Genomic DNA, 12158 nt, shown 5'->3' on the forward strand with positions numbered 1-12158 from the left:
GAAACAAAGCACAAGTAATTTCATAAAGTAATAAGTCTAACTTATACCCCATATCTGATGTTAGCTGTGTACATTTTATTGCAGCAAACATAATTACAGACAATTCAATAATTGTAACATTGTATTAAAATAATATTGGGAGTGGCAGAAACATAAAGTTTGTAGATTCTTTATTTATAGGCTTACACAAATATTTTGTTGCAAACAATAGTATACATCTGCAACGAATAACATTATTGTTTAATATGATTTAGGAATCGAAATAAGAAAAAGTACACGGTTTTAAGAAGAAATATTTTATTACATAAACTTAATCACGCGATAAATATTGCAACGGCAAGAAGTTATTCATTTACACAAATATACAACATAAAAAGGTGTTTAATTGAATGTAATATGTATCATAATACTCTGATTAAAACTGCGAATTTGAAAAAATTATACTTATTCACACATACACGCGTATACACATACACACATACGTACATATATACCAAGAGCTATGATTATCTAATTATGCCGTTCTTTTCATTAGCTTTCGTAACAAGCAATATGTGTTACAATAGTAAGTACAATGATAATGCTTTAAGAACATTGATTCGTAATGAATATCTCAATGTTAAAATAAAAGTAGAGAACTGTCAGAATGTACCTTAATATAAGATAACAATATTCTCTCGCGAAGTATGTAACATTTAGTAATTTTCAAATTACGTGCCGTTCCGCAATTTAGTACATCGTTGTTCCTAAATAAATAAGTTATTTACAAGATTTTGAATTCACACTCTAATTATCAAACAGATACGGCATAATATTGGAAGTAGTCAACCGACAGTGAAACTAGTCAACTTCAATATGAATTACAGCAATTACTATGTCGGCAGTAGCGTTTTAAAAAATGCTATATTAAACATTCGCCGAATATTATAGTGCTGTTATATGCCACTCTACTTGTGGCAAAAACAAGCCCATACTTGTTTCATAGTAATTTACATGTTTGTATTCCATTTTCTTCATTCTTGTTATTAGACTAGAAATATTACTCTTGCTTTTCCTTTACAACAGCGCCATTTGCGTTCAAAGATTCATTTCTAATTTTGTGATTTCTTATTTGCTGCCTTAATTGGGCCCGTTTTAAACTAGTCATCAACTGACTGGACTGATAAAGCCAGCTAGCCTAAACGAGTACTAGAGAACGTATTAATAAAAATATATACAAGTTTATTTTAAATATTAAAGTTTTGTATCTACTTACAATCATGACCATGCAATTCATCAAGATAGGCACAGAAAATACTACTGATATAAAAAGTCCATTGGAATCAAAATATTGCTGCTTTGAAAACAACCTTTAAAAATTGTATAAATATATTAGACACGTTTTATTACTTACTTGTATTCTTGTCAAAGTAACATTATAATTGTTTATAATCATAAGATACTTACATCCAATTAGATGCAGCAACTTCATTTATGCTTTCAGAGAAATATACCAAGAGTACTGCAACATAAATACATTAGTATAATGATAATAAATAGTACATTGATTATTTTTAGTATGAAATATACTTACACAAAGCAAGGAATAATACAATTTGAAAATTGGCATGATTCCGTGTCATTAATGCAGTCATTGTAATGGCGATATGGAAAATCAATAGGAATACAAGCCATGGATCCCGCCATTCAATCTGCAATGAATTACAGTTTAATTTAAGCAGTTGCATTTCTATGTCTTCTGTACAATGGTATTATATAATGAAATAAAAATATAGTATATTGACACAAATACAACTACATTAAAAAAAAAACAGAAAGAAGAGGAAGAAATACGAAAACATGATACGTAGTGAATATTTATTAAGTTAATTACGTATAATTTACGATATGCATAAAACATTTCAAATAAATTTGTAGATATATAGTGTTTGATATACTACTAGATTATGTCTACTAAACGAACGCGGGAACGTAGCAATTGATCGACTTATAAAACTGGGTATATAATTCTTGCATTTAGGAATGAGATAAAAGTACAAAGTCATCATGCATGCACTAAAAATAAATTCTCGGTGGAAAATTGGTCGACTTTTATACGATGTTTGTTATATTATTACTGCTAGGGAATCCATACAAATCGTATGACGAGGTGAGCAGATGAACTTTTATAATTCAATGTAATTAAACTACAAGTAAATTAGGTTAACATGTGCATTAGTAGTTTCATATTGACACTTTCCGCCGGCTGTGTTGAAAACGAAAGTGGCTGCTGAGAACAAAAAGGAATAAAGCAACGATGTCTCGATAAATCGAATACATCGAAAGAAAAATAGATAAGTGTCAATGACAGATAACGAAGCTGACACAGCAAAAATTAAAAGAGCTGTAATACTTACGCTTTGTAAAAACGGTAGAATACCGTCGATCGGATTTACTTGGTCTTCAGACATCGTGTATCGCTATCACTGATGAAATTTGGGCCACAACGCCCTCCTTCTACCTCTTTTTAATCGACTCGGACGCTAACCACGAGAACGAGCAACGCTAAATGCAGATAAACGCCGCGGATGCGGCGACACTCGGGAAAAACAAATATCACAGAAGAAAATTTTTTCTCTTTTTCTTTTGTTGTTTCCGTCTTCCTCGTTTTGACGAACACGACTTTACGGAGATTAATAAGATCACACGCTCGAAATACATACAACAATCACCATACGTGCATCTACCGCCATCTGCGGGAATGTTCTAGATTTAAAAACAGTGGTCGTGGTTGTCGATATGGTATTGATATTGAGGCGCCCTCTATTAAAAGTGCGCGCGATAAAGAACAATAGGATGAAAATAAACATGACCGATTTAAGTTGGTTCGCCGGCCTTCGCATTTATCCAAACTAATCAATTTCTCAAATATTCCACCGATAAATATAAATTAATTTAACAACTGCCAAAAGTTTTAATATAATAATTTCGATTACAAAATTGAAATCATAACAATGTATGGTTTTGCATTATACATGTTTCGTGCACACACTAGTCGGAAAATAAAATTAATTTTAATTATAAAAATATAAAACTTCAACCTACATTAAAGTGAACAATCGATTAGATCGCATTAGGAAATACTGTATAAAAAGAAAGATATCTTCGCACAATTTCATATATTTGGCCACGTTCTGCGCAATACAGGTATGCAAATGTACGCTCTAAATACAATACAACCTTTACCGTAATTATCCAATTTTGATCTTGTAATTGTTTCCATACAGCAACACGACATCGTAACGAAATGTTTATCAGAATATTTTCACGAAATAAATTTCGAAAATGAGAAATTAAATTACACGAAAATATGAATAGATGGACGTTCTAATTTTTATTCGACCATAGCATTAACCACGTGATCGAACATATGGTCTAAGCTCTTTGAGAGGGGGAAGTCTCTGGTATTTCCTATTCACAATGCGTTTGAGCATGCCCTATGCTTATTAGTTCCTATTTACCGTGTCCTATTGTTTAATCTAGAATACATATCGTCACATGTTCGTTATTTTATCGTTTTTCAAAACACCCGGCAAAAACGAAAATTATTCCAAACTACTATTAAACTTACAAACATTGAAACGTCCGATAAAAACCAGACAATATTCATTCATTTGTAAATTAGGTGCTTATACGTTATCTCGGAAAGGAATTTATTAATATGATCATGGGACGTGTAGAACGTGAACGTAATAATGTGTAAGTTGTGAACATTAATCAGAATCGATGACCAAAGATTACTTTGCAACAATGCATACGTTCGAACTAGATTTAAAAAGTAAAGTTTAACCATGAAACCGTGACAGATTTACCGTAATGAACCACGTGCCATTTTATCATTTATTATTATGATGATGCAATCGTTAATGACAGAATCTTTAATCATGATCATTATTTACAGAAAATAGTAATTTGTCTTAATATTTAATTTCCTAATTAATTAGCATTCTTGCTAGGTGCAATGTCAATCACTGATTATTTGATTGCAAATGATGATTAGTTAACCTTGAATCACAGATGCACTGTATCCCTTCCCTTTTCATTGAATAGGATAGCATAGCATAGAATATCATTGTAAGGTATTTATGGAAAATAATCGCTATGATTTTATTCCTTTGAGTCATCGGAATTATTACAGCGGACTTTAATCGTACGCTTAATTCGCCGAGAGTATATTATTCTACGAATTAGTATGATTTGCAAAAGAAATTAGATTAATTTTGTACATTATTTCCTCGCAAGATACTCTTTATGCTATTTGTTAACAAAAGACACTGCACTAAAATTGTTCCATATTCCTTTTTCAGATGTTTTTTGGCCTGAATTTGACTTAAATGAACCGCCTATTTGTCAGTCTGGTTAACTCCATAAAATGAAAAATAGAAATTTGTTTCATACGTAAGAAATTTAACATCAACCCAGTGCTTTGATACCAAAATTGTTCAAAAATATTTGAAGTGGATTTTAAAATAGACATTGAACTGTTATTTACAAAATGCCGTCATGTTATTCACAAAAGCATCACTGAAGTCAGTAAAATCATTTCATGCAGTAAGTAATTTAATGGCGAAATTAATAATAAAAAATAATTATCAAATTGATTATCGAAATATACAATTTATTTGTTTATTTTTTTCCTTCAAAGAACAAATGCTTTTATTGTTCAACGATATTGACGATAGTTAACCTAACCTACCGCAGTATTGCTTTTTTTTATTTGCACACATTATATATATATATATTAATTCATTTTTACTTACATTTAATGTGTCATCGAACGAATGTAATCGCATTTTTCAGAAATTAATCAGCGCTGTTTAACAGAGCCATCAAAGAACGATGAAACGAAATCGAACATCCATCTAATCTGATAAATCCACTGCTTGCATTTCTTTGAAGATACATTCTAGATAAAAGTTCATGGGTTAAAAGAACACGAGTTATAATCGTATTATGCGATAGATAAATACCTTCTGTATCTAAAATAATCGGACTTCATTTCCAACGATGTTTCTTCCAATCATAGTTTGCTCCATCTTCTTCCGCCATCTTTGACTCATGCATGGAATTCTCTGGACGCCGATGAAAAAATTATCAATGCATCCTCTACTGCAAGATACGAGAAACCATGGCACATGATTCGGCAGTCAATGTACGTATATTAATATACATAGTGCACAAAGTTAACCTCTCTTTTACAGCGGAACACATCCAGCACGTTCTTCCCCATACCTTTTATTTGCCGGAACGAATACAAAGACAAGATACTTTTATTTTAGGACATAAAACTTCAAGATTCTACGTATCATCATCAAACTCACTCCAGCTACAGTCGAACCTCAATTTTAATCTACATTTCAACTTAATTCCAACATTCTAACCTTAATTTTAAGGTTAGAGAAGATTGCAAAGAAGACTAAAACATCCTACTCTTACACCACCTTTTCGATTCGATTTCTTCAAAGGGAATTCCGAAATCCCGTTTCCTCATCTTCACCAGGTAGAGAAGGTTACTTTGAAATTTACTCCCGTGTCTTCAGCAACGTGCACAGTTTTATGTAGAGAAGATCAAAACGTCCATCTCGTCTAGATGAGGTGTTCGACCAGTTTCGAAGGAGCGAAACGAAGAAACCCGGACTTATGGCTGCCTTCGGCATCCCGAGGTGTTAGACGAGCGTTGGACCCAGCGTAGGATCGTCTTTGTCCCCGTGGTACCCGATGTTTCTCATTATACCGTCGAGAAGGCGATTGAAAGATTAGCTCCCCACATTGGTGGAGGCTTATCAATCGATGACTCGCCGGTACACTCGAGCATCGTATTTCCGGGAGATAGTTTTATTAAGTGACGTGTCGTTGATGTGCCTCGTCTTCCAGAGTACACTAGGCGTCACGAAATCGGCCGGCGCAACAGTCATGGAATCGGGCGGTCGCTACGAATTGGACTTTGAGCGGTCAAAGATTGGATCGAGATGGTGGACAAGAAGAGACCTCCTTCTCCTCGTGCGAGATATATCGGGTCACAGATATATTGTGGTCGTCCTGCTGCGAGGATCGATTCGTCGCCACACGTTCAATCGGTCATCGATCGGGAATCAGGAACCTGAAGGATGGCGTTTGAGATAGTTTTGCAGAGGCCGGGACCGGAAGTCTTGGCTGTCGCGGAGAAGGAGCTCAGAGAGATAGAGAAGAACGTGCAGGAGGGGCTGGCCGCGTTGAAGGAGTACATCAAGGGTGAGTTTCCATCGTTCTTTCGGATTTTTTCAGCATCTCTTCGCTGGAGATTCGTTTTAGGGCCTTTGAATCTTTGGATTTTTGGGTTAGTAGACCCTAGCTCTGACGACGTTCGACCAACAATGTTACCAATGATGTTAAGGGTAAGAGAGCAAGGAAGATAAAGTGTAGCTTGCTCCGTATTTCGTGTAAATTTTATTTCATAATGAAACTTTGGAGTCCAGCTGTATGTGTATGTACTCGCAGCTCCTGGTAATCGACAACAAATCGATGAAAGGCTAATCTATGTACGACTATCATCTCTTGTAAACAAGCGAACAATTAGATTTCTACGCGATTCCACGTATTCGCGAAGCAAGGTTTCACAGTGTTCAGACAAGCTTCGTTCCACTGTTTCGTTTTACATACTTTGCTAACCGAAATCAGTTGAAAACATTACGTATTATCTTTGTTTCTCCTCGCTGTCATACCGTTGATAAATTATCTTAATTTCTATAGTGCCCACTAGATATTGTGTATAACAGAAAGGCAGTCTAACGAGAAATTACGGAATATCTCGACTATAAAATTACTCCATTTTCAGTCTCGACTTCCCTCTACGATTTTTACGCTCGATTCTATTCGAATAATTTCAATATCGTGATCTGCATGACAATTGAACCATCTCATTTGAATTTTACTTTACCTCGAATCATTAGCAATTTTAATAACGTTGATGCAAGTCATTAGGAATTATTAATCAGCAAGTTACTATTTCGAGTCAACACTAGGAATATGAGACCAGTCGGAACTATTTATTCCATAGATTATCGAATTTCGAAAATTAATTTCCCAAAAAATTAACATCCAATTTCAAGATATTCGAGATGTTTTCACTCGTTCTAATTGCAAACCTTCAATTATTATTCCCAAATTACACCACATTTAGGTGTAATCACGAAACTACTAGGCTCCAGTAACAAAGCAGCGTTCATTTTCGCAATACCTCTGTCAATCATTTTCCAAAAACGATATTTTCATTCAACTATCACCGATTTTTGCCGTATCTCGGTCAAACAAAAGACAGTTTTAGTAGATATACCAAGAAATCGTTCTACATTTCGACATACTGGTAAAATGGTGCGCGATCTTAGTCGACCGTGAGTGCATCTGAAAGTAAACTTAGGGGTCAAGCTGGTTTTTCTTAGATAAGTCTGTTATCTGCGCCACGATGCTAACATCAGCTTTTTCTCGCTCGAATGAGAATTTATCAAATTTCTGGCTACCGGTAAACACGCGGTAAACAACCTGTAGTTACGCGGTTGGTGTCGATCGTAGATCGTTGATAATAGATTCGAAATCTTCGGTGATAACACCGCGGACCTTGACCTCTCACGCAGAGATAAGATTCTCAAACATGCGAGATAAAATTCTCGTTGCACTGGCGTAGGATCGCGTTGACAGTGTCAGGAAATAATCCTGACACTGGACGCCATCTTTCGCGTGGCACGAGGATCCTCGATCGTTTCGTTTTACGAGAGGTCCACCATTGCTAAATGATCCGATTGCTAGATCCAAGAGGTTGTTTCTAGGTCAAATCTTGGGAACAATCGACGTTGACAGTGGTTGGACAGTAACGGTTTGTCGGAAGATTCACAGGTTAGGTTAGGTTAGGTTAGGTTTCGTACGTTAGATGCCCCTTTTATCTTGTAAATTATTTCGTTTGTTGGGAATAAGTCGTTATGCTAGGATACTCGAGCAATCGTGACTGAAATAATACACGAAGCTTCGTAATCCACTTGTCGCTGATTGCTAGGGTAACGAGGAGTATGGTCGATAGGGAGAAAAATGCCGTACGGTGTACTCGAACGTGTACCGAGTGTTATGTTATATCAGGTGATTCCTTGATGGACGAATATCTCGTTCTATCGTTCTGGGAGTAATTCGCAATGGAAGATGGTACTCGCGTGTATTCAACGTTTAATTTGCTGTATACGAAAGTAGGAAATATGAAAATTTGTAATTTTTTTTCGAAACATGGAATTACACTGACAATAAGTCGCGAAAATTGTCATATCAAAGCTACCAGTAATATATTCCGATTTATGCAAATGTTATAAACGTTGCAATGTTATAATTTATGCGAAATCGTCTTTAAAGTCGATATTTTTAGAGAAAAATCGCTAGAAGCCGCGGCTAAGTGGCATTTTTGCGAATGCGAGACTTATGTTACGTATCATAACCTTAGAGAATTTCATGTTAGCCTTATCTCGGTTAGTTTAGAAGTTTTTCTGTCGATTGGCGATAAAGTTTGTCGTAGTTATAATTTCAGCTGGAATTAAAGTAAGTCTTCGAGAAATTAAAACGGAGTAGATCGGTTGCGATAAGAAAACCGACATTTTTCTCCTTTTCCGAAGAGAAATTGTGAAATGTCTCTCTATTGTCTATTCGAATCCTGCAGGATACACTTGCTGGTAAAATTAATAAATGAATTAAAAAATATTTTGCAGCTTTATTTTTCGATATACACAGATAAAGATTAAAAAGAAAATATTTTTGCAGATAAAAATTTGCAAATGGTCACTTTGTTTCTTAACTTTCGTCGGTAAGTGTGGCCCTGTTCTCTGTTCTTGGTTCACCATGGCGGTGTTTGGTATCGGAGCTGGTTTGTCCGACAGTTCCACTTTCGAAGTCAGGAGCAGAACAGAGGTCGCAGCAATTTCCTTAACGAGGAACACGAAGGTAATTTCCTACGGAAGAGGTCTCAGCTGCTTGCACGCGAGGACAGTTCGATCTTTCGTGTCTGTGGTCGCCGATGAAATGAAAATTATTCCTCCAATTATATTCCCGGAGTAATACTTTTTGAAATGTCAGTGATGGTAAATTTTAATTGCAAAGCGCGGAATTAGAATTAATAGCTGCCACGTGGAAAAGTTATGAATAGGTTGTTAGCTCCATGATTCTTGGATTACGTACATAGGTGATTGCTCATGCTCAACTAACGTCGGAACTCTCATCTGGCTGTTACAAAAGTCTGCGTTCGAGAGTTAGCCGACTGAATTTTCCTCCAGTTTCTACGGTTTCGATTGGCAAAATTTCCACGTTGCCTATTCGCTGCCAAAATTCGTCATTGTGTCATTCGTTTCGCGACGGTCGAATAGGTTCTTCTATTTTCTTAAACACTTCACTTCTATTTTCTTAAACATTTCACGCTTGTTTATTTGCACTATGAATAAAGATGAAGAGACACCGACAAATGTCTTTTCATTTTAACCTGGCAGACCCTTATTTACATAGGGGTCATAGGATAACACGGCTATCGATGCGATACAGTAGGAGCAGTACATGTTTTTTTAACGTCCATAGTTCTCCGATTGGGTGGAAAACGCAATATTCGTAACGTGACTCTATCGTTTGCGGTATGGATCGTTGATTTATGGTCAGATGCTCCGTTCGCATAGCTATGTCGTGCGATGGGAAATTATTTCGCGTCCGAGTCGCGTTTCAACCCCTTTAATTAAAAAATACCGAGAAGAACGGTCCACGAGTGGATGAATTTCTCGTGACTAACGTCTCTCTTCCATTTGCAGAGGATAAGACCCTTTACTTCAATACGGACGACGAATTTCTGCTGATCTTCCTGCGGCCATGCAAGTTCTACGCGAAGAGCGCCTACGATCTGATAAAGAGGATTATAGAATTCAAGGAAAAGAACTCGTCCCTGCTTGATAACCTGCTACCGACGGATGAGAAGTCAACCATACTGGAGAACAACGTGGTCAACGTTCTGACAGGAAGAGACCACAAGGGTCGAAGAGTAATGCTGGTGAACTGTGGCAGAAGCTGGGATCCCTCGAGAGTCAGCACTGATCAGATACTTCGAGTGTTCTATATGATTCACGTGATAGCTATGCGTGAACCACTAACACAGGTGAGCGATATGTGGATTGCCTACGAACTGTTTTGTAACACTGGTGGTTCGGTAATGTCGCGTACAACACTCGTGATTACCCGGTTATGTAAAGCAACGCAAGCTGCGAGGGAAACAGTTCCTCCTCCAGCAGTTCGTGACTTGCTCTTTAAACGTTGCCCGTTATATATACGTTATATATACGTGATTTTGTAGATAAACGGTGTCGTTGTGATGATGGATTTCGATGGTCTGTCCATGAAGCAAGTGATGGCATTCTCGCCAACCTTCAGCATGAAGCTACTGAACTTCATTCAGGATGCCATGCCTATGCGTCTGAAAGAGGTACGTAAATTTGAGATTTCATCGATTCGAGAATATCTCAGGCTACTTCGCCATGTCGCGATGCAGTTAAGAAATCCTTGATTCGGTCATTACGCAACCCCATTGACCCAGAAATGGAATTACTTCGCGTGACGTTTTGACACGTCGAGGGAATGCTGATTGCACGACCGTTTCTAGGTGCATATCCTGAAACAACCGTTCCTGTTCAACATGGTGTGGCAGATGTTCAAGCCCTTCGTCAGGGAAAAGCTAAAGAAACGCATGTTCTTCCACGGTAGCAAGATGTCTTCTCTTCACGCCTACATCCCGGCTAGTCACCTGCCCAAGGATTACGGTGGCGATATGCCAAAAATGAATTACACGAGCGCTGATTGGTATCCCGTTCTGCTCAAACACGAAAACATGCTAAAAGGCAAGAGAAATTAATCGGCTTTAAATGCAACACGGATTTTCCAGGCAATCGAGCACGACTGATGAGATTCCTTTTATTATTTTTCAGAATGGAACACGTATGGATCTCGCAAGGAACAATAGGCTAAGGGAGACTACAATACACTGAAATTATACTAAAGATCTTCTTCTCTCTGTGATTGCACTATTTTGTACAAAATATTTTAAGCATTTTAAGGTTTGTTGCCTTTGCACGTTCGAGATGTATTTCCAATTTATTGTATACTTTTGTACGGAAAATTAATACCTCTACATGTTATAAATGATTTTTTCAAAACGAGGAGTGGGATTCGTTCATTCTTTTCGATACTCTTTGTATCGAGGAGGTTGCGCTCTTACGAAAGTTTGAGGTTAGGTTCGGGTCAGACAAGGAGAAGAGTTATGAGAATACTTGGAAGCGACTACCATGCGGAAATTTCGATGCGCGAACAAGGATAGAACGAAGAAGAGTATCTTGCTGAGAGGCTAAGAAGATCTCACTGTGAAATTTTTCTCTTCGAGATAGGGGAAGAAAATTGTAGTAGAGGATTAACACGCATGTAGTTGTTTTGCACATACACAGCTCGATCGACGAAACATATCAGCCAATCCTTTTTGCAACAATTGTAGATAAAACCGACGCTAATTACTGAACAAGTGTCCATAATCATATTCCAGGAATATTAACACTGGAAATAGAAAGAGAAGTGACAAAGTTGCATAGTAATTTCTTCTACTTTCCCACAGACATTGCAAGGAGATTTCAATTTCGATCGATTCAATTAGAACGCGACGATGGATCACGGAATATGAGAGAACCTGAATCACTTTCGAACTTGACTCAACTCGAGCAGGTCGACTCGATTTAGGGCGCAATTTAAAACTGGGACGAAAGGAAAGCTCGGTCTAATGACACGCGGAAATTCCTGTGCTCCAACATGCCCTGGTACTGGTATAGTCACAGAGACTCTGTCTTCTAACCATAGCCATTTTAATTAAAAAAGAAGAAGAGGAAGCAAAAAGGGAACAAAGGAAAGATGTGTCAAATTCAGCGGAATTTTCTTACCTTAATATTCCAATTTTTAGTCCGAACTTCGTTGTTACGTGCCTCGGCATTTATAGGCATAATGACTCTGCTTTTAATCACAGTCATCCTAATTAAAAAGAGAAGAGTGGGATAACTTACAGGAATTTTCATTCTTTAATATTCTAATTTTTAATTAAA

The 12158-nt window shown here is 36.9% G+C and overlaps 2 protein-coding genes across 5 annotated transcripts; one reads left to right on the top strand and one right to left on the bottom strand.

Annotated features, from left to right (window-relative positions):
- Positions 1-520: 520 nt before the first annotated feature.
- On the bottom strand, positions 521-5915 carry Tmem18 (transmembrane protein 18). 4 transcript variants are annotated; one of them, XM_017911500.1, is made up of 7 exons: positions 5481-5915; positions 5010-5145; positions 4800-4945; positions 1574-1691; positions 1447-1501; positions 1256-1349; positions 521-1177 (listed from the first exon to the last, which is right to left on the bottom strand). In XM_017911500.1, the coding sequence occupies exons 3-7, from the start codon at positions 4830-4832 to the stop codon at positions 1040-1042; spliced, it is 438 nt and encodes a 145-aa protein (XP_017766989.1). In that variant the 5' UTR covers positions 4833-4945; positions 5010-5145; positions 5481-5915; the 3' UTR covers positions 521-1039. The 4 variants fall into 4 exon arrangements, with proteins under 4 accessions (XP_017766989.1, XP_017766988.1, XP_017766987.1 ...); XM_017911499.1 differs by having other exon boundaries at positions 5010-5148; XM_017911498.1 differs by lacking the exon at positions 5481-5915 and adding an exon at positions 5228-5389 and having other exon boundaries at positions 5010-5148.
- A 124-nt stretch (positions 5916-6039) lies between these two features.
- LOC108555711 (alpha-tocopherol transfer protein-like) lies at positions 6040-11234 on the top strand. The gene is made up of 5 exons (XM_017911496.1): positions 6040-6270; positions 9840-10180; positions 10376-10504; positions 10682-10916; positions 11004-11234. The coding sequence occupies exons 1-5, from the start codon at positions 6147-6149 to the stop codon at positions 11036-11038; spliced, it is 864 nt and encodes a 287-aa protein (XP_017766985.1). The 5' UTR covers positions 6040-6146; the 3' UTR covers positions 11039-11234.
- Positions 11235-12158: the final 924 nt, after the last annotated feature.

Source organism: Eufriesea mexicana, unplaced genomic scaffold (assembly GCF_001483705.2).
Source record: "Eufriesea mexicana isolate 0111107269 unplaced genomic scaffold, ASM148370v2 scaffold278, whole genome shotgun sequence".
NCBI lineage: Eukaryota > Metazoa > Arthropoda > Insecta > Hymenoptera > Apidae > Eufriesea > Eufriesea mexicana.

Coding starts and splice junctions, on each gene's coding strand:
- Tmem18 (XM_017911497.1), bottom strand. CDS start 2,450: ATGTCTGAAGACCAAGTAAATCCGATCGACGGTATTCTACCGTTTTTA. Junction 1,502..1,573: donor TGTATTATTCCTTGCTTTGT/GTAAGTATATTT, acceptor TTTATGTTGCAG/TACTCTTGGTATATTTCTCT. Junction 1,178..1,255: donor TGAATTGCATGGTCATGATT/GTAAGTAGATAC, acceptor GTACTCGTTTAG/GCTAGCTGGCTTTATCAGTC.
- LOC108555711 (XM_017911496.1), top strand. CDS start 6,147: ATGGCGTTTGAGATAGTTTTGCAGAGGCCGGGACCGGAAGTCTTGGCT. Junction 6,271..9,839: donor GTTGAAGGAGTACATCAAGG/GTGAGTTTCCAT, acceptor TTCCATTTGCAG/AGGATAAGACCCTTTACTTC. Junction 10,181..10,375: donor TGCGTGAACCACTAACACAG/GTGAGCGATATG, acceptor GTGATTTTGTAG/ATAAACGGTGTCGTTGTGAT.